The sequence below is a fragment of the Myotis myotis genome, unplaced genomic scaffold (assembly GCF_014108235.1).
Source record: "Myotis myotis isolate mMyoMyo1 unplaced genomic scaffold, mMyoMyo1.p scaffold_m19_p_30, whole genome shotgun sequence".
Lineage (NCBI taxonomy): Eukaryota > Metazoa > Chordata > Mammalia > Chiroptera > Vespertilionidae > Myotis > Myotis myotis.
In genome coordinates this window covers 1,908,640-1,929,399 of record NW_023416336.1, presented here as the reverse complement: position 1 = coordinate 1,929,399, position 20,760 = coordinate 1,908,640, and the positions used below count along the sequence as shown (strand labels likewise).

Below are 20,760 nucleotides of genomic sequence, written 5' to 3'. Positions count from 1 at the left end.
AAGAATAGGGAGAAAGAAGACATGCTATGCACAGAGGAATGGTATATAGCTAAACACACATATATACACACACAGAGGAGGACAAGTACAACTGGGGAAGTCTGAATATGATTGGTGGATTGTATCAATTCCATATCCTTGTTGTGATATTATATTATTTCTTTTCAAGATGTTACCATTGGAGGAAACTGGGTGAAGAACATATGGGATCTCTCTTTATTATTTACTAGTGTCCTGGTGCATGGATTCGTGCACATTGAAAGGAAGTTAATTAGAAGGTGGCTGGTGGGGCGGGACTGGGTGAGATGGGCCGGACACACCCTGGAGCCAACCTCCCATGGTCCCTCCCTGGCCGGTTGCATCTGGGGTGCCGCCATGGCTCAAAGGTCATTTGCGGAGTGAACGCGGTCCCTCCAGCAGGTGAGGTCCCTTAGCCTGGCGTGTGGGGGGATCAGGCCAAAATTGGCTCTCCGACATCCCCCGAGGGGTCCCGAATTGCGAGAGGGCGGTTCTTGGGTGATGCACCCCAGAATCGGGCTCCCTCCTGTGGTTCCAGGTGCGTCACCCGAGAACTGCTGCTGCCAAATCACCTCAGCTCGGCAGCTCCTGCATTGAGCATCTGCCCCCTGGTGGTCAGTGCACACCATAGCTACCAGTCAGACAGTCAGATGGTTGCTTAGCCTTTTATATATGTAGACTAAAGGCCCGGTGCACGAATAATGCACGGGTTGGGTCTCTCAGCCTGGCCAGCAATCAGGACTGATCGGGGCCGTATCACCCAGTTCAGGGGAAGAGACCATGAAAGGTTGGCCGGATGGGGGAAGGGACCATGGGAGGTTGGCTGTGGGAGCACACTGACCACCAGGAGGCAGCTCCTGCATTGAGCGTATGTGCCCTGGTGGTCAGTGCGTGTGATAGCTACCAGCTGGTCATCTGGTTGTAACAGTCACTTAGGCTTTTATATATATATAGATTACACATGCATGCGAACCTACAATTATCTGAAAAGAAAAGGTTTAATTTTAAAAAGACAAAGACAATTTATTGGTAATGCAAAAGTAATGATATATCATATCTAAGATTAAATGATAAATCACTCAAAAGACAAATTACCAAAACTCTCTCAAGAATAGATAACCTGAACAGCCCTACATCTATTTAAGAAATTGAAGTTGTAGTTAAAAATATTTTTGTAAAGAAGTCTCCAGGACCAGATGACTTCACTACTGATTTGTATAAAATATATAAAGGAGAAAATAATATGAATTCTACACAAACTCTTTCAAAAAATTGAATGAAGAAAATGCTTTCCAACTCATCCTATGAGGTTAACATTAGCCTAACATCAAAACCTCATAAATACATTATAAAAAATTTATAGGCTAATATTCCTCATGCATATAAACACAAAAATTCTAAACAGAACTGGCAAATTAAAAGCAAAATATACAGGGTGTTCCTGAAAATGTATACACACTTTGAATGATTGTAAGTCAGTGTTTATTAACATACAGTTCATTTTCAAAATTTAAAAGAATCTATAGAAATGAATAATTTTTTTTGTCAATGGCTGTTTTCAAACTGATAGCTGTTCAGATCCAGGTACTGCTGGAAATACAAAGCATCAAGAATCATTTCATTCAGTATTTGTGTGCCCTCAATTTGTTGACTTGCCGGTTTTGTACTGTACACTTTATCTTTCATGTATGTTCATAAAAAAAGTCTAGTGGCACTTTAGGATAAATTTTCTTTGTTCAAAGCTTACTTAGTCTGGCTTTACCCATTATTTCAAACCAGTTAAACCTGAAAAGGAGTAAAAATTAAGTGAGTTATCAGCTGTGAAAGTGTGTATACATTTTGGGGGGGATACCCTATATATAAAAAGTCTAATGTATAATGACTAAGTTAAGTTTATTCCAGAAATTCATGGTTGGTGCAATTAACCATATTAACATGCTTTTAAAAACCAACTTTACAATCATCACAATTTATGGAGAAAAAGCTTTGATAAAATCCAACATGCATTTCTAATAAAAGCTGTCAGTAAAGCATGAATAGAATGGACTTCCTCAGTCTGACAAGTGGTTTCTGTGAAAAACCTACAGCTAACAACATACTTTAATGGTAAAAGAGTATGTGCTTTCCCTCAAAAGCAAGAAAATGACAAGGATGTCTGCTTTTACCATGCCTGTTCAACCCAGTGGAATGGAGGTTCTGGTTAGGACAATAAAACAGGGTGGCGGAGACATACAGATTGGAAAGAATAAAGTGAAACTGTCTTTTCATTCAACATAGTTATCAATGTAGAAAATTCAAGGGAATATACAGAAAGCTACTGGAACTAAAGTTAACTAGCAAGAATGTAGGATGCAAAGTTAATATAAAAAATGAATTTTGTACCTGGCTGGCATGGCTCAGTGGTTGAGCGTTGACCTATGAACCAGGAGGTCATGGTTTGATTCCTTGTCAGGGCACATGCCCAGGTTGCAGGCTCGATCCCCAGTAGGGGGCATGCAGGAGGCAGCCGATCAATGATTCCTTCTCATCATTGATGTTTCTATCTGTCTCTCCCTCTCCCTTCCTCTCCGAAATCAATAAAAATATACTTTTTATAAAAAAAGAAAAAGTCTTTGTCATCTTATATTAGAAAAAAATTTTAATAGGATTTCAAAAGCATGACCTATATAAGAACAAATAGATAAATTGGGTAATGAAAAGACAAATTGTAGACTGGGAGAAATTATTTTCAAATTGTATATGTAATAAAGGACTTCCATCTAAAATACATAAATATCTCTAAAAACTCAATGATAAGGAAACTCAAAAAATGGGCAAAAGATTTGAACAGATACTTCACCAAAGAAAATATATGTACGGCAAATAAGAACATGTAAAGATGCTTAACATTATTAATCATTAGGGGAAATACAAATTAAAACCATGAGGAGATACCACTGCTCAGCTGTTAGAATAAGTAAAATTAAAACGATTGACCATACCAAGTGTTTGCAAGAATGTGGAGAATGTGCGAATGTAAACTAGTACAACCATTCTGGAAAACAGTTTGGTAGTTTCTTTAAAATTTTAACATTTCTCACCATATTATCCAACCATTCCAACTCCTAGATATTTTCTCAGGAGAAATGAAAGCAGATGTTCATACAGAGACTTGTACACAAATGTTCATAGCTTTATTAATAATAGCCCAAACCTGGACACAACTCAGACTCTCATCAACAGGTGATTAAATGTTGGGATTCAGTATACAATATAATACTGAGCAATAAAAATGAACGAATTATTCATGCTACAACATGAGGGAAGCTCAAAATAATTGTCCGAGTAAAGGAAGCTATATAAAAAAGGGTACATACTCTATGATTCCATTTATGTAAAACTAGAGGCCTGTTGCACGAAAAGATTCGTGCAGATAGGCCTGGGTCCTGGGTGCCAGAGGAAAACTGGTGCTGCTCCAGCCGGAGCCGCCTTCAAAGCCCTCGCTGCTCCAGTCGGAGCCGCTTTCAGTCTTCGCTCCACCATTTCGCACCTACATATGCAAATTAACCGCCATCTTTGTTGGCGGTTAATTTGCATATCACTCTGATTAGCCAATGGTGGGCATAGCGAAGGTACGGTCAATTTGAATCTTTGTCTATTATTAGATAGGATTCTGGGAAATTAAACTACAGTGACAGAAAGCACATGAATAGTTGCTTGGGGATGGAGGGAAACTTGAGGTGGGGAGAGCAGATTTACAATGGGCATGAGGAAACTTTTGGGGGTGATGGATATGTTTATTGTCTTGATTACAATGATGGTTTCACAGGTTTGAATGTCAAAACTATTCAAATGGTACACTTTCCATACATTTAGCTTACTGTACGTAAATTATACCTCAATAAAGCTGTTTAAAATGGAATAATGCAAGAACTACATGAAATTTTTTAGATTCTTCTTTTCCTGGTACACTTGGTCTTGTGTTAGACATGTTTGCAGGGTGAACTCTTATGTGATCTCATAGTGTATTCACTTCTCATTTGGGCAGAATGAAGATCTCACTCTTTTAATTAAGGAAATGGAACAGGGACGCAATGATTTGGAGAAGATGCAAAACCTGTATTCTGAGTCCTTGATCATGGACTGGTGGTACAACGGCGAAAAGGAAGGCGACAAGTGAGCTGCCAAACTGCCTGTCTCCCTGCCCCAAGCCCGCCGATACTCTGCGCTCCTTGACACTTCTTCCTTCTGTGATGCTTTGTGATGTCTCTCTGAAAGAATCACACAGTTTGACTACGTTAGGATTTTTCTAAGCAAAGAGAATTTATCATCCAATAATTTAGTAAGGATTGGCTTAAGGAGGCCACATGTTCACTTGATAAGTAAGTTCTGAAGCCCTCGCATGGACCTCAGAAGCAGTGCCAGCTTTATCCACACCTGGTGTGAACACACCCAGCCCGAGTGAGGCAGGCACAGCACGAGTGTGCAGGGAAGGAGGCCTGACACCGGTGTGAACTGGCCCAGCTCGAGTGAGGCAGGCATAGCACGAGTGTGCAGGGAAGGAGGCCTGACACCGGTGTGAACTGGCCCAGCCCAAGCCAGGCAGGCATAGCACGAGTGTGCAGGGAAGGAGGCCTGACACCGGTGTGAACTGGCCCAGCCCAAGCTAGGCAGGCATAGCACGAGTGTGCGGGGAAGGAGGCCTGACACCAGTGTGAACACGCCCAGCTGAGCCAGGCAGGCACAGCACGAGTGTGCAGGGAAGGAGGCCTGACACCGGCATGAACACGCCCAGCCGAGCCAGGCAGGCACAGCACGAGTGTGCAGGGAAGGAGGCCTGACACCGGTGTGAACACGCCCAGCCCGCGAGGCAGAGCAGGGCACCCGTGTGCAGGGAACCCAAGTCCAACTTCGCTCTGCCTGTTGGCAAGTTCTATCTTCCCTCCACACCCATCCATTGCTGTGGGTCTTGGTTCTTTATCTTTGAAATGGTGGGTGTGGCGTTAGGATTTGGGATAGATGATTTCTTGGGCCTTTTCCTACTCTATATTCTAATGTGTTTCTAATTAGTAGTTTTTAAACACAAAATCAAAACCAATCCCAACATTCAGAAAATGTGTCAAATCTTATTAAAATGATTTAGTATTGTACAGAAATTCAAGTATCACAGCTTCATATAAATACTCTATCAGGAGGTTTTTTTTTTTTAATTTAAAAGAGTGATAGCAGCCCTGGCTGGTGTGGTTCAGTGGATAGAGCTCTGATCGGCCTGCACACCAAAGGGTCGTACCTGGGTTGCAGGTTCGATCCCTAGCCTGGTGGGGGCACAAGCAGGAGATAACCAATTGATTTTCTCTCTCACATCGATGTTTGTTTGTTTGTTTATTTATTTCTGTCTCTCCTACCTCCCTCCTTCCTTTCCTCCCTCCCTCCTTTCCACTCTCTCTAAAAATATCAATGGAAAAAAATATCCTTGGGTGAAGATTAACAACAAAAAATATAAAGAAAGAAAGAAAAGAATGATAGCAAAATGGAAAGAAGTTAGAAAATACATTTATTAACCATTATTTCCTCTTCATCAAAATTCAATATATTTCTATTAGCAAATTAAACATTAATATGGGCTGGGGGCAGGATATGAGCGTGGAATCAGTAAAACAAGATAACTGTTATTCTGGGCATCTCTTATAATGAGGCTTTACAATATCATTTTTTAAAGCATTTGTTTGGGAAATCTCAGGTGTACCTTCTAAATTGAGAGGATTTGAACAAATAAATTCAGAATCAAGTTAATCGGCAGCACTTCAGTGTAAATTACATTATCTGTGCTTCAGCCAGTACCTCAACTGCCCTTGTCTCCTTGTTTAATCAAACAAAAAACCTCAGGAAGTTGGCTTGGTCAGTTGACTATACTTGCATTCTAGTTCTTTTATATATCTCTTTTTAGGGGCTGGAAGGGGCGGCAGGTTCCAGAGTACCGGTGTGACCTCTTATGTAATCTGGAAAAGTGTTTTAATCTGGGCTTCCTCCCATTGCATGTTAGGTTCCTCATCTATAACATGGGAGTAATGGTAGTCATGGAACAGTTGGGTGGACTGAACGAGAGCATGCTTGCACCTAATAGGAGCTCTGAATTAACAGAGAGGAAAGAGGAAATGCAGTGCCTCCTGTTTCTATATCCTTGTAACATAAAACCAAATTGCCGTGTTCTAGTTTTCCACCAGCAGAAAAAAAATAGCCCCCAACTATCTTCTCTTTCTTCTTTTTTTCAAACATTTATTGAGTACAAGTGAGGAACCAGGAGAACTGGGACACACAGGGGAATGTGGGCCTGGCCCCTCTGTCACAGATGCACAGTGGGGTGGGGTACACAGGACTGTGCGCATTGGGTGGTGCTCCATGGAGCAGGCACGGTGTGGGGGCGGATGGAGTGAAGAGGGAGGGCATGTCGAACTTGCTGGAGCAGGAGATGGTTCTGGAAACTTTCCTTTCTGCGGCTGCTGTGTTCAGAGCTTCAGAGAAGGTATGTCCAGGAAAATACGGGGCCATTTCAGGGTCCCTTTTGGCCCCAGATCTGTACCAGAATGTTTTGCTGCGATCTGGTGTTGCCCCCAGGGGTTCCAAGGCTTTTGTAAGAGTTGGTTGTTCAACCCTTTGGTCAGAGACATGGGTTCCTGTAGGGCAGTGGTTCTCAACCTTGGCTGCACATTAGAATCACCTGGGAATCTTCTTAAAATCCTGATTTCTGGGCCTCATCCTCCAGAAATTCTCTTTGTTATGGGGTGAGGCCACAACATTAGTAACAAAGAAACAGAATTTCCGGAGGATGAGGCCCAGAAATCAGGATTTTAAAAAGATTCCCAGGTGATTCTAATGTGCAGCCAAGGTTGAGAACCACTGCTGTAGTGCTTCCTGGTTTACAGCCGGCTCTCCTCGTGTTGGTCCTCACATGGGCCCCTGCAGTCAGAGCACAGCTGGTTCCCACAGTTTGCAGATAAGGACCGCGAGGAAGTTTAGAGAGGGTTGGGCGACCTCCCTGAGTCACACAGCCAGGAAGGACGAGAGCTGCGATATGAGCCATATCTAGTGGCTCCAGATCTGGGTCCCTGTCCACTCTTCTGGTGGGACAGCGATCAAGGGCTGTTCTTACACGTTACCTACTAGTAAGTGGGGAGGGGAGCTCACTTCTTTAAGTTTGCAACTTTCAATATGACTATTGACCTAACTCTGCCTTCTTGATGAAAATTTTATGTTTTCCCCCGCCTTTTTCTTTTTGTTCTTCCTTTTTCTTTGTCTATTTTTTTTTATCTAAATCAAAATAGGCATCAAAAAGAAATCTGTTCCTTGGTTTCAACCCCAGAAAAATGTTCAAATCCTCACTCTGATGTTGAAGCAACCTGGGTGTCCTCCCTAAATATGTCGAAAGTACCAGAAGACTTTTCACATCAACAGATTCAGAAAAAGAAACTCCTCCATGCAGGTATCTGTGAACAAAATGGTTTGAATGTCATTAATGGTTGTTCTTCAAAGCAAGGAATAGAATAAAATGAAACCCACACAATATTATAAAATAAGCCTAACCTGGTGGTTTTTTAATTGAAAATTTTAGTGAGATACTTGTACATTCACATGCAGTTGTAAGAAATAATACAGAGAAATTCTGTATGCCCACTCTTCCCCCAGACTGGTGACATCTTGCAAAAATCCTATATAATAAAAGGGTAATATGCAAATTGACCGTAATGGTGGATGACCAGGACTGAACGGTCTCTATGACACACACTGACCACCAGGGGGCAGACGCTCAATGCAGGAGCTGCCTCCTGGTGGTCAGTGTGCTCCCACAGGGGGAACTCCGCTCAGCTACAAGCCAGGCTGATGGCTGCAAGTGTAGTGGTGGTGGCGGAAGCTTCTCCCACCTCCTCAGCAGTGCTAAGAATGTCTGACTGTGGCTTAGGCCTGCTTCCCATGAGGAGCAGGCCTAAGCTCAGTCGGACATCCCCTGTGGGCTCCCAGACTGCAAGAAGGAGCAGGCTGGGCTGAGGGACCCCCCGAGTGCACAAATTTTTGTGCATCAGGCCTCTAGTAATAGTACAATATTCCAAGTAGGATATTGACACAATCTTATTCAGTTTACCCAGTTTTACTGTGTTCGTGTATGTGTGTCTGTCTATGTATGTGTCTGTGTCTATGTGTGTCTGTGTGTGTGTGTCTTTGTGTGTCTCTCTCTGTGTGTCTGTGTGTGTGTCTCTCTGTGTGTGTCTGTGTTTGTGTCTCTCTGTGTGTGTCTGTGTGTCTGTGTGTGTGTCTGTGTGTCTGTGTGTGTCTGTGTGTGTGTCTGTGTGTGTCTGTGTGTGTCTCTCTCTGTGTGTGTCTCTGTATGTGTCTCTCTGTGTGTGTCTGTGTGTGTGTGGTTCTATGCAACTTTATCACATGAGAAGTTTTGCGTTTCCACCACCACAGTCAAGATACAGAATAGTCATCACCGCAAGGATCCTGGGCATTGCTCTTCTGCAACCATGCCTACCTTTCCTAAGCCCGGGACCCACTGAATTCTCTATTTGTAAAAAATTATCTTTTCAAAAATGTTAAATAAATGGAATCATGCAGTACATAACCTTTGGGGGTTGGCTTTTCTTACTCAGCATATTTTCCTGAAGATTCATCCTAGTTTTTACATGTATCAATAGCTCGTTCCTTTTCAGTGCTGTGTAGTATTCCATGATATGGATATATCAGAGTTGGAAGAACATTTGGGTTGTTTCCAGTTTGGGAATATTTACATAAAGCAGTTATAAGCATTCATGTACAAGGTTTATGTGAACATAAGTTTCATTTCTTCAAGATAATTTGTTATTTTATTTTTCAGTTTTACACTTGGAAATTTTTTATAACTTATATGTATTTCCTGAGATTTTCTATTTGTGCATTTATCTCAAGAGAACTTATAATTAACTAGAGACCCCATGCACAGATTTGTGCACCAGTAGGGTCCCTTGGCCTGGCCTGTGGGGATCGGGCTGAAACCGGCAGTCCGATATCCTCCGAGGGGTCCCAAAGTGCAAGAAGGCACTTTGCAAAGTTGCTGTCGCTCAGCAGCTCCTGCATTAAGCATCTGCCCCCTCGTGGTTAGTGCGCATCATAGCTACCAGCCAGTCGGCCAGTCAGCTGGTTGCTTAGGCTTTTATATAGCTAGATTAATGAAGCATCTATAAGATAGTTTCTTTGGCTCAGTGGTTGAGCTTTGACCTATGAACCAGGAGGTCACGGTTCATATTCTGGTCAGGGCACATGCCCAGGTTGCAAGCTTGGTCCCCTGTGTGGGGTGTTCAGAAGACAGCCAACCAATGAGTCTCTCCCACCATTGATGTTTCTATCTCTCTCTCCCTCTCCCTTTCTCTCTGAAATCAATAAAAATGTATTTTTTTTAAAGATGAGAAAAAAAGATAGCTTTTTTGAATTTCTTGTCAGATAATTCCATCTTCTGATTCATTTTGGTGTTGGAGTCATTTGATTGTTTTTTTCATTCAAGGTGTGATTTTCTTGGTTCTTGATATGTTGGGTGATTTTTTTATAGTATCCTGAACATTTATTTGGGCATGATGGTAGGGACTCTGGATCCTATTGAAATCTTTTCTCTTAGTAAGTAGATGCCCTGGTCAAGGGGTTCCAATCACATTTTAATTTTCACAACCTCTGTGGTGTGGTTTTGGTGGTTGGTTTTCTGGTCTCACTGGGGCTGCTTCTGGTCCCTGCTGGACTGCATGAATTTTCTCAGGCCAGGACTACAGATGTCTCTCAGTGCGGGAGGGTTGTGGGGGCTTCTCCACCATTGTCTCAGGAGTGTCCTCATGTCCAGAGAGATGGAGAGGTTTCCTAGCATGGGCCACTTGCTATGTCTTGGTCCCTCTTGAATTATCTGTCCACTTGTCCTGGTGTCTTTGTGTGAGGGAGGAATGTGTTAGGCCCATGGGGACAAAGAGGCTCCCATACTGGGCCACTAGCGTGTCTGCATCCCTTTTGCCAGTCCTGCCTGCCCATCCCAATAAATCTGCTAAAGATGCTACTTGCTACTCATCCTAAACATCCTAATGGCTTTTTGTCACCTCCACCATTTCACTTAGATGTGGGATCATTGCTAATGATAGGCAACCCTGTGCTGAGTTCTAATTCTGTTTCAGTTTTTAATAGAGAGTGAAGAACGTGGGGATGGACTACACAGAGCTTGGGGAGGAGTTAAATGCTTGAATCCACTGCCAGATAAATATGTTTTATTTGCAGAGTCTGTGAATAGTGCTGTTTTTATGCTTTGAGACTATTATTTTTAATTTCTTAATTTTTTGTTAATCCTCACCTGAGGATATTTTTCCATTGATCCTTTTTCTTTTTAGAGAGAGAGTGGGAGAGGGAAAGTGCTTGGAGACTTTTAGAGCAAAATTTTATTTTCGTTTTGGCATCCTGTGTGTGGTTATTTTTGCCTAGTAACTTTGGTCAAGGTGGGCTGTCATTGTGGGCAGGGGCAGGAGGTCAGCGCTCTTATGTGGATCATTGAGCTCCTTTTCACAGGCATAGCTCCCAAGAAGACGCATCCTTCTTAATTCCTGGTTACACAGGCAACCAGGACTCACCCTTTGTGGCCTAGAAAAACAATGACTAACATATAGCTCACTTCTATCTCCACGCATGGAGGCCCTGGGATTACCTTTCCGTGCAAAAGACAGATAATTTGTAGATTGCTAACTATTATTCACTTTATCTAATTTCTTATGGGAGATGGTAAGTCCCTTCTTGTTGAAAAATAAGAACACATTTTATTCAAGAAAACTACTAAAGCCTTGGTACTTGTGCCTCTAAATTGTGAAATACAGACACATGTACAATTAGTGTAGTTTAAGAGATCACATGTGAAAACTCAAGGTATCTTGGTATAGGCTCATTATCCCCTAACACACACAGATTAAGTTTCAATATTGGTAAGTGTCCACGTGCTAGTTGAAGGGACTCAACAGAGGGTAGAAAATAATACAAAGGTGTGGACAGCAACTGTGGGAGACAGAGCTTCTAAAGCAGCCTCCCAAAGATGACCCCTCTGACCCCTGTGACTATGGGTTATCACTCCCACGATTATGTCATGTCGACTTGGATACAAGGTCTAGGGCAGTGATGGCGAACCTATGACACGCATGTCAGAAGTGACACTCGAACTCAGTTTTTTGGTTGAGTTTTCTTTGTTAAATGGCATTTAAATATATAAAATTAATATCAAAAATATATATATTTGTTTTACTATGGTTGCAAATATCAAAAAATTTCTATATGCGACACGGCACCAGAGTTAAGTTGGGGTTTTTCAAAATGCTGACACGCCGAGCTCAAAAGGTTTGCCATCACTGGTCTAGGAGGTGGCTGGTACCTACACGGCCCTTAAGCAGAGGCGTTTTCCAGCTGGTGGCAGAATGGAAAATCAGAGACGAAGCACGAGGGGAACTCAGTGTGCGTGGCGGCTTGCAGATGGAGGGGCCACCGGAGTAGAAATGCGGTGCTGTAAGGAGCAGAGCGAGGCCTCTGTCTGACAGCCAGCGAGGAAGCAGGGTCCTCAGTCCTGCAACCACAGGAAATGAATCTGCCAACAACTAGATGACCTTGGAGGCAGAGTCCTCTCCGAAGGGTCAGAGCTTGACTTAAGATGAGTGGAGCAAGCCGGTACCACAGCATTCATTGCTGGCAGGGCCGTGCTCTGAGGTTGGAAAGAGGCTGCATTCTGTTTTTAAGGATCCAAGGAAATAGTTGCATCTAATGAATATCTCTTTCCATCCCACACTCCTTTAACCCCTCTCCCTGTCATACCTGCAGAAGCGACCAAAACCAGCCTGCTCAGAAGCCAGATGTGCACCCTCAAGAGCACAGCTTGCAGCAGGAAGACGGACGACCTTCCCACTCCCAGCAGCTGGAACCCTCCCGGTGACAGAGGCAAGGCGGAGAGGTTCTCTGTCAGCGAGCCAGACGGGCTCCCTTTGCCTAGGGCCGGCTCCTGTGAGCTGGGCATAGATACTTAGGGGAAGGCACATCCTTTTTCTTTTTTTAAAATTTTGTTTTATTGCTTAAAGTATTACAAAGGGTATTACATATGTCTCCTTCCCCCCCCCCCCTTGATATTCCCCTGGCCTCCCCTACCCCCCAGTGTCTTGTGTCCATTGGTTATGCTTATATGCATGCATACAAGCCCTTCGGTTGATCTCTTACTCCCCCCGTCCTGCCCTCCAACCCTCCCCAGTCTTCCCGCTGTAGTTTGACAGTCTGTTCGAGGCAGCTCTGCCTCTGTATCTATTTTTGTTCATCAGTTTATAATGGTCTTTATTATCCAAAAATGAGTGAGATCATGTGGTGTTTTTCTTTCATTGACTGGCTTATTTCACTTAGCATAATGCTCTCCAGTTCCATCCATGCTGTTGCAAATGGTAAGAGTTCCTTCTTTTTTACAGCAGCATAGTATTCCATCATGTAGATGTACCACAGTTTTCTAATCCATTCATCTGCTGATGGGCACTTAGGCTGTTTCCAGATCCTAGCTATGGTGAATTGTGCTGCTATGAACATAGGGGTGCATATATCCTTTCTGATTGGTGTTTATGGTTTCTTGGGATATATTCCTAGAAGTGGGATCACTGGGTCAAATGGGAGTTCCATTTTTAACTTTTTGAGGAAACTCCATACTGTCTTCCATAGTGACTGCACCAGTCTGCATTCCCACCAGCAGTGCAGGAGGGTTCCTTTTCTCCACATCCTCTCCAGCACTTGTCGTTTGTTGATTTGTTGATGATAGCCATTCTGACAGGTATGAGATGATACCTCATTGTTGTTTTGATTTGCATTTCTCAGATGATTAGTGACTTTGAGCATGTTTTCATATGTCTCTTGGCCTTCTGAATGTCCTCTTTTGAAAAGTATCTATTTAGGTCCTTTGCCCATTTTTTGATTGGATTGTTTATCTTTCTTTTGTTAAGTTGTATGAGTTCCCTATAAATGTTGTAGATTAAATCCTTATCGGTGATAACATTGGCAAATATGTTCTCCCATGCAGTGGGCTTTCTTGTTTTGTTGATGGTTTCTTTTGCTGTGCAGAAGCTTTTTATTTTGATGTAGTCCCATTTGTTTATTTTCTCTTTAGTTTCCAGTGCCCTAGAAGCAGTATCGGTGAAGAAATTGCTTCAGCATATGTTTGAGATTTTGTTGCCTTTGGATTCCTCTAGTACTTTTATGGTTTCCCATCTTACATTTAAGTCCTTTATCCATTTTGAGTTTATTTTTGTGTATGGTGTAAGTTGGTGGTCTAGTTTCATTTTCTTGCATGTATCTGTCCAATTTTCCCAACATCATTTATTGAAGAGACTGTCTTGACTCCATTGTATGTTCTTGCCTCCTTTGTCAAATATTAATTGAGCATAGTGGTTCGGGTCGATTTCTGGGCTCTCTATTCTATTCCATTGATCTGTATGTCTGTTCTTGTGCCAGTATCAGGCAGTTTTGAGAACAGTGGCTTTGTAATACAGCTTGATATCAGGTATTGAGATCCCACCTACTTTGTTCTTCTTAAGGCACATCCTTTTAAGTGGGTCCAGATTGCTTTCTGTGCAGAGGACTCTCTTGTAAATCAGGTCTACCTGCTTTTGTGAACGCGGTTTTCTTAGGGGGCGACTTGCTTACTGTGCCTGGGTGTTTAGTACACACGTGGCCTGTGCAGCTACAGTGCCAGTGGCCATGCTTCGGCCACCGCAGGGTTTGAGTCTGAACATTGAATACTTCGCAATCGGTTTATTTATTTATTTATTTTTGATATCACTCTAATATTTTATTGATTGATTGATTTTTAGAGAGAGACATTGACTTGTTGTTCCACTTATTTATGCAAAACATTGATTTGCTGTTCCACTTGCTTATGCATTTATTGGTGATTCTTGTATGTGCCCTGATTGGGGATCGAACCCACAACCTTCCCTGGTGTATAGGGATGACGCTCTAGCCAACTGAGCTACCCGGCCAGGGCCACAGGTGGTTTATTTTTTTCCCTTCTGGCACAGGTGGTACCATCCAATAAACTCCTCTCCGGTCTAAACAGCTTTTATTACTGTTGATAAAGTCATTATTGTTAAAATAGTAAATTTCTAAAAGTTTAATTACTGTAGTACTTTCCCCTATATTTCAGATAGTTGATAAATAATAAATCCCAGTACACACACACACACACACACACACACACAATCCAGAATCCCCTGGGTAGTGGGGTGCACCTGGGTGACATCACACCTGTTGGTGCTGGGCCACAGCTTAATCGACCCTTGTGCTCCTCAGGCTGATGGAGGCGATGTCTTTTCCCTAGTTTCAGCTCACCTGGCACATCTCCTCAGTCTGCTCCAGGCACCATCCTTAAAGGGCTCATCATGTGATTAGGATAGGATACGTTAGGCTTTTAACTAGCTCACTCCCAAATTCCCCTTCGTCTAAATGCTGCTGATCTGATGAGCTAATATTCCTTTTCATGAATAAATCCAAGCTTATGTAAGGGTGTGCATTAAAACCCCAAATACCGATGTGAGCAATTGACCCAGCCGTGGGTCAATTGAATAAAATGAATAAAACTAAAAAAAAAAAAAAAAGACCGTACCCTTTTATGTAATGATGTTTACTTTGAATATATATTAGTTCACACAAACACTCCATCCATGCTTTTGTTCCGGCCCTCCGGTCCAGTTTAAGAACCCATTGTGGCCCTCGAGTCAAAAAGTTTGCCCACCCCTGAATTGACCCTACAACTAAGCAGGACCTAAGAAGGATTTGGTTTCCCTACACAGAGCTGAGGAGCCACAAAACAAACTGTTACCGACTAAAATGTCGATCAAAGCTCCCCTGTGTACTTTGGGAGGAGCCTAATGAGGGCCACATTAAACCACCAGTGGTGAGTGGTATTCTTGTTCAACATTTAAAAAATGTGTTCTCTAGAAAGTGAGAGCATGCGTATGTCTCAGTTTTCCCTGGAGGGACCTCTCCGTGGCCCGGGGCGGGGGTGGGGGTGGGGGGGGTGGGTAAAACAATGACAGGTGGTGCTCACCTGGGCGTTGGTCTTCAGTGTCAACCGCCGGTGCGTGTTGCCTGAGAACCACTCTGAGGGACAGTGTGCTCTGAAGTGAGGTCCGTTTCTCAGCCTCAGTCACAGCTGAGCTCAGAGACGTGTGCGCCCCTTTTGCATCTTGCTGTAAACCCAGTGTCTGAGGACATTGTCCAGCCGCCATTTCCCTGTCCACAGAACTGAGCATCGTGCTGACAAACGAGCATCTAGATGACATATCACTAGAAAGACCGACTCCAGAAGGAAGTCACACTTATGACCAAGAGTGAGTTTTAATTTTCTGGGGACAGTTGTGTTCTGTTTTTGTTGTGAGTTTTAAAATGTCACAGTCAAGTGTTCTCAGTTTTTCAGATTTGTCTTCAGAAAACTGGCTCAAGACCCACGGCTTGGTTGCCAGGAAACTCACCATCATGGACGCCTTGTCGGCGACAGCCGTCCCGCACAGCCCCACCTACATTCCCATCCTGGGCAAGCATGTGACTTCCAAGGTCTTTGATGAGGTGAACTGATTGTCTGTGTCTCTGCTCGACATAGTTTTCATTTCGTGCTTAAATGAAAAGCCGTCCACGTCAATGTCTTGTACAGTTGTAACCAAAGCTCATTTCACCCACTGAAAACGAGTTCTTTATAAAGGCGGTGAGAAGCATGTTCGCTGTCAAGCTAAGAAGGAACTGGCCTTTGTTAGTTGGCAGTTCAGGGTTGTCTGCTTGTGAGAGACGAGGTTCTTCTGTTGCTCACCTTCTCTTCCTGAGTGCATCGTCAAAGTCTCCAAAGGAAAAAGAGAAAGAGGGAGGAAGGGAGGGAGGGAGGGAGGGAAGGAAAGGGAAGGAGGGAGGGAGGAAGACAGAGAGACAGATGGATGGAGAGTTAGCCAGAACAAAAGAGCCCTAAGAGAGTGATGAGTGACAGCCATTCATGTCCCAGAAGGAGAGAAAGAGCTAAGAGCTTCCAATAAGAGGGTGTGTGGTAGGGTTACCTGTGGAGGAAGCCAAATAAGTGTGAAGAGTTCCCACTGACTTGTGTGATGAGAAGGTCCGTGCCCTTAGCAAGAACAGACCCAGTGGAGCAGCCAGAGTGCACGGGGATGGGGAACACAAAAGACAAGTGAACATAAGGCTTGAACTCCAGAGCTTCGATGAAACAGCACCTAATGATTTAAATAGGAACATGTCAGGCCTTACAATCACTAATTGAAAAAAATATCCTTAAAACCTTATCTCACACTGAAATATTTACAGAGGAATGGAAAGGGTTTGGGATTAGCTTCAAAATAATCTGTATGGTGGGAACAGTGGGGGGAGGGGAGGAGTAGGTAAAGCAACATTGGCCATGAGTAGATAATTGTTATATTTGGATTATAAGACTATTGAATGGGCGGGGGGAGAAGGGGGCTCATTCTACTGTTCTGTCTTCTTTTTTACATATTTGAAATTTTCCATAATAAAAAGTTGAAAAGAAATCAAAGGCAGGAAACTTCTTTTAAAAAGAGCTTTATCTAATTGTCCTTGCAATAGCTGAGATCTGGTGTATTTGGAAGAAGTGGGTGAATTGGGGAGGTTTTCTATCAGTCACATGTAAGGAATTATGCCCATGGGCTTCCACATCAGCCGGGTTGGCGTGGCCAGTGGCTCTTGCTCCAGTGTGTGTGATCACTTAGGCTGGGTTCCTCATGACTTTGCTTAAGGTGAGTGGTCCTGGCCCTGTCAGCTTATGACTGGCAGATTCTATTTACGCCCGCAGTGAACGCTACCTGATTAGTCTGATATCAGCTTATCACGTGAAGCTTTCTTCTAGCAACTTTGGTGACAACTTCTCATGTGCTGTGGATTTATTTTATTAAATTATTGAGTTTTATTTGGAGTAGAGGATATTTAGTGAACTCCCCCTGGGAAGAGAGTTTTCTTGTGCTTATCTTGTCTCCTTTTAACCCTCGCAATAAGCTTTGATACATCAAAAGTAAGTTTCTCTAAAAACAAACATGATAGGGTAGGAAAACATGAGAATAAAATAAAAGAAAAAACCATGAAGGGCATATTTATGGATTGAATAAATAAAAATGTTATTTTGTATAAAACTATATAAATAAAATTAAGGCAGATCTCAAAAAAATATTGGTAACATATACGACACACAGTTAAGGAAATGGCAACTAAAATAAGAAGTTCTAGTTCCTGTGACCTCTGGGAAGTGTAGGTCAAAGATCCAGTTTCATGTCAGAGAAATGCTCTGACGTGGCCTGAGAGCTCGGACCTGGGGCATTTGCTCAGCCCGAGTCTGGGTGGGGGGAAAGGAGTTACGAAGGTGCAGAGGTGAGGAGCAGGGTCCTAGGCCGTGGGGAGCACACAGGGAAGTCTGAGGGTCAGAGAAAGGTCTCACTCCAGAGGAAGCTCAGTGTGGCTGCAGGAAGGTGCTAGAGCTGGGACGGAAGGTCTTGACTGAGTTAAGGACGTTGAATGTCATTCTGAGGGGATCTGAAGGCTCTTTACAGAGGAGAGAAAAGATCAAGGTTGGGCTCTGACTGCTGTCTCTGGACAAGAGTTGGAGGGGTCTGAGGCCGGGAAGGTGAGGGGCAGTGAGAAGGCAAGGTCAAGGTGGCCGTGACCCAGGTGGTAACACTGGGGACAGGCCCAAACCACATGGGTCTGAGAGAGAGAAAAATGCCAAGAGTGAAATTTAAGAAGGAAAAGTTGGGAGGAAGAGTAGTGAAGGTCCTGGTCCTCAGGAGAACATCCGCGTCTTCTGACGCTAGAAAGCAAAGCCACGGAGAGAGGACCAAGCTTCTCAAGTGCATCTTCCAGGGGACTTGGCTTGTGCTCTTTGTGGCACTGCACGTCCTCTTCACAAACCTGGGGCAGGTAACACACTGCCCAGCGTGCTTACTGTCCTTCATTGTTGATAGTAAGAGCAAGAATCATGATGATGATGGAAATGGACTGTAATGAGTTCCAATTTCGCCCTTAAAGCACACTGACATCTCCTATTCCTTAATATTTCCTCTGACTTTAAGAGACCCTGGCTGTCAATGGGAAAATAAGAAAACTATAATCTAAAATTATTCCCACTTAGTGGGATGTATAGCTTTTTGAGATGTGGACATAACATTTTATGAAAAAGTAGACAAAAACTAGAATGGAGCTGAAAAGAGAACATGAATCTTAACCCACTGCATTGCGAATTTTAATTGACCCTTACCCCTGTGCTCTGTGCACAGCCGCATCCATCTGAGTGGAATTGTAAAGCAGTGCTGGGCTTTGTCCCCCACTCTTGGTTTCATTCATGACTTATGTGTGGGCTCCTTCTTCTTCTGGAACACAATGCTGTTTTGGTTTTCAGTGTTTCCTGGACCAGCATCAAATCTGTCACCTTGGAGATAAAATATTGAGCAGACAGGTTGCCCTAGCAACTCTCCATTTCAAAATGCTAACTGGCAGTTTAAGTTTCCAATGGACCAGATAATTTTATCTTACCTCTTTCAAAAAGAATCATTCATTGTCAAGCCATATACAGAATAAAACTGTTTTAGTTATTTGTTGAATCTAGAATTTGAAGCTCTTTATTGCCAATTCCTTTGAAAATAATAAAACCAACATAATTTGGAAACATGAGTCTGCATTATTGGAAAGTCTAAATCTTCATCGTCATCATCATGATGTCTTTAACAGCAGCCCATCAAGCCTTCTTGCTTTGCCCTAGTCTGGGTCCAGCAGAGAGCTTTGTGGTCCGATAGGCCTGGCTGGCACCCCAGCTCATGTACTCCTGGCGGCCATGGCAGGCCTCTGATCTAGTATGAGAGGAGTCCTCACACTAGGTTCTGAGTGAAACACTTGATATCATCAAAGTAGTTCCTTTAAAACTTAGAGAGCAGCCTAGCAGGGAGGCCAGTCCTCACAACATGTAGCTGATGAAGAATGTTAGGGGCAAAGAGGTTGGGGATGCTGTGACAGACCTGGCATTTTGTTATTCAAATATAGTAGCATTCACCAGAACTTTCTATTGATAGAAAAGCTTCTTTAATTAAAAATTCAAAAGCACAGTTATTGCAAAAGCTATATATATTCATTGTGTAAAAAATTAGAAAATAGAAATGAAAAAGAACCAATAATTAAAATTCCCTGCGGGTGAATCATTGGTGCTTAGCTGGCTATACCTTTTCACTGTGTGTAAATCCTTTGTTTTTTGTTTTTGTTTTACCAAAATGAAGTCAAACTAAATATACTGTTTTGTACCCTCGTTTTTACTCAATAGTCTATTGTTAACGTTGTTCCAGGCCAACAAATGTGTATCTCCTATACCATTTTATTTATTTATTTTTACATTAAAATTAAAATAGAAAACCCCAATCTCTTTTGTTCTAAAAGCTTAGATTAAAAAATGTAAGAAGTGCCTGGTCAAGTGGCTAGTTGGTTGGAGCTCCATGCCATATAGCAAAAGGTTTCAGGTTCGATCCCTGGTCAGGATGAGGTGTATGGGAGACAACCAATCGATCCATGTTTCTTTCTCACATCCATGCTTCTCTCTCTCTCTCTCTCTCTCTCTCTCTCTCTCTCTCTCTCTCTCTCTCTCCCCTCCCCATCTTCCTCTCTCTAAAAATAATTAAACATATCTTTTGGTAAAGATAAGAAAAAGTAAGATGTCATCTATACTGTAATCTACACTGAAGTAAATAGCATATTTTCAGGGGTTTTTGAATGGTCTTGTTGGCTCTGCCAGTTAATTTTGTGGCCCTGCCTTCATTCTGCTCTTTGGAGGCTGGAGGTATTGCAGTTCAAAAGCACACACTGAGGCTTCAGCACTCGACCGTTTGTGCAGCCGAAGTTTTATCTGTACGCCGTGACCCGCCCAGGATACGCACGTCTCTCGCATTCTCATTGCACGTATCCAGTCAGACCTTTCTTGGTCAAGCTGGCAGCAAGGTGTGGATGCTTATTGGAAGAGCTGATTTTATTGGAGAAAAAAAAAAGTAGTTGGTGAATTCAGTCAGGGTTGAACAATAAATATTTAAATATCAGTTTCATGCTATTTTCTCCTTTCAAAAGGGGGATTGTGGGATTGCTTATAAACACAGGATGTTGTCAGGTAAAATTCTGTCTGCACTACTTTAGCAACTAATAGCTGTGTACACAGTTCTGCATTCTGCTTTTTGTTGTTGTTGTTAATCCTCACCCAAGGATATTTTTCCACTGATTTTTAGGCAGAGTGAAAGGAGGGAGGGAGGGAGGGAGAGAGAGAGAGAGAGAGAGAGAGGCACATCGATTGATTACCTCCCCTACTCACCCCAACCAAGGCCAGGGATCGAACCTGCAACCCAGGTACATGCCCTTGACTGACAATTGTACCCACAACCCTTCAGTGTGCGGGCCAATGGTATAACCACTGAGCAACACCAGCCAGGGCTGTATTCTGCTTTCTTTATTTAGCATATGTTATGAATGTATTTCCTTGTAATGACCATTTTTGGGTGATTTTAGTGGTTGCACTAATATTCAATAATATGAGTTACTACAATTTATTTAACTATTACCCGAATTATTGGGCAGTTTACTTGGAATTTTAAGAATGCCTCTTTTCCTATATCTCTGCTATCATGTAGAACACTAACATTTAAGAACTTTGCCAATTGCTATATGAAATGGTATTTT

At 42.8% G+C, this 20,760-nt stretch overlaps 1 protein-coding gene across 1 annotated transcript in view; it reads left to right on the top strand.

The window, feature by feature from the left end:
• VWA3B (von Willebrand factor A domain containing 3B) overlaps positions 1 to 20,760 on the top strand; it is a 134,856-nt gene that overhangs the window by 70,114 nt on the left and 43,982 nt on the right. Inside the window, exons 15-19 of the mRNA XM_036302281.1 lie at positions 4,046 to 4,173; positions 7,320 to 7,477; positions 11,851 to 11,967; positions 15,299 to 15,386; positions 15,465 to 15,621. Of these exons, the coding sequence (XP_036158174.1) occupies positions 4,046 to 4,173; positions 7,320 to 7,477; positions 11,851 to 11,967; positions 15,299 to 15,386; positions 15,465 to 15,621 (648 nt within the window). The remainder of the gene's footprint in view (positions 1 to 4,045; positions 4,174 to 7,319; positions 7,478 to 11,850; positions 11,968 to 15,298; positions 15,387 to 15,464; positions 15,622 to 20,760) is intronic.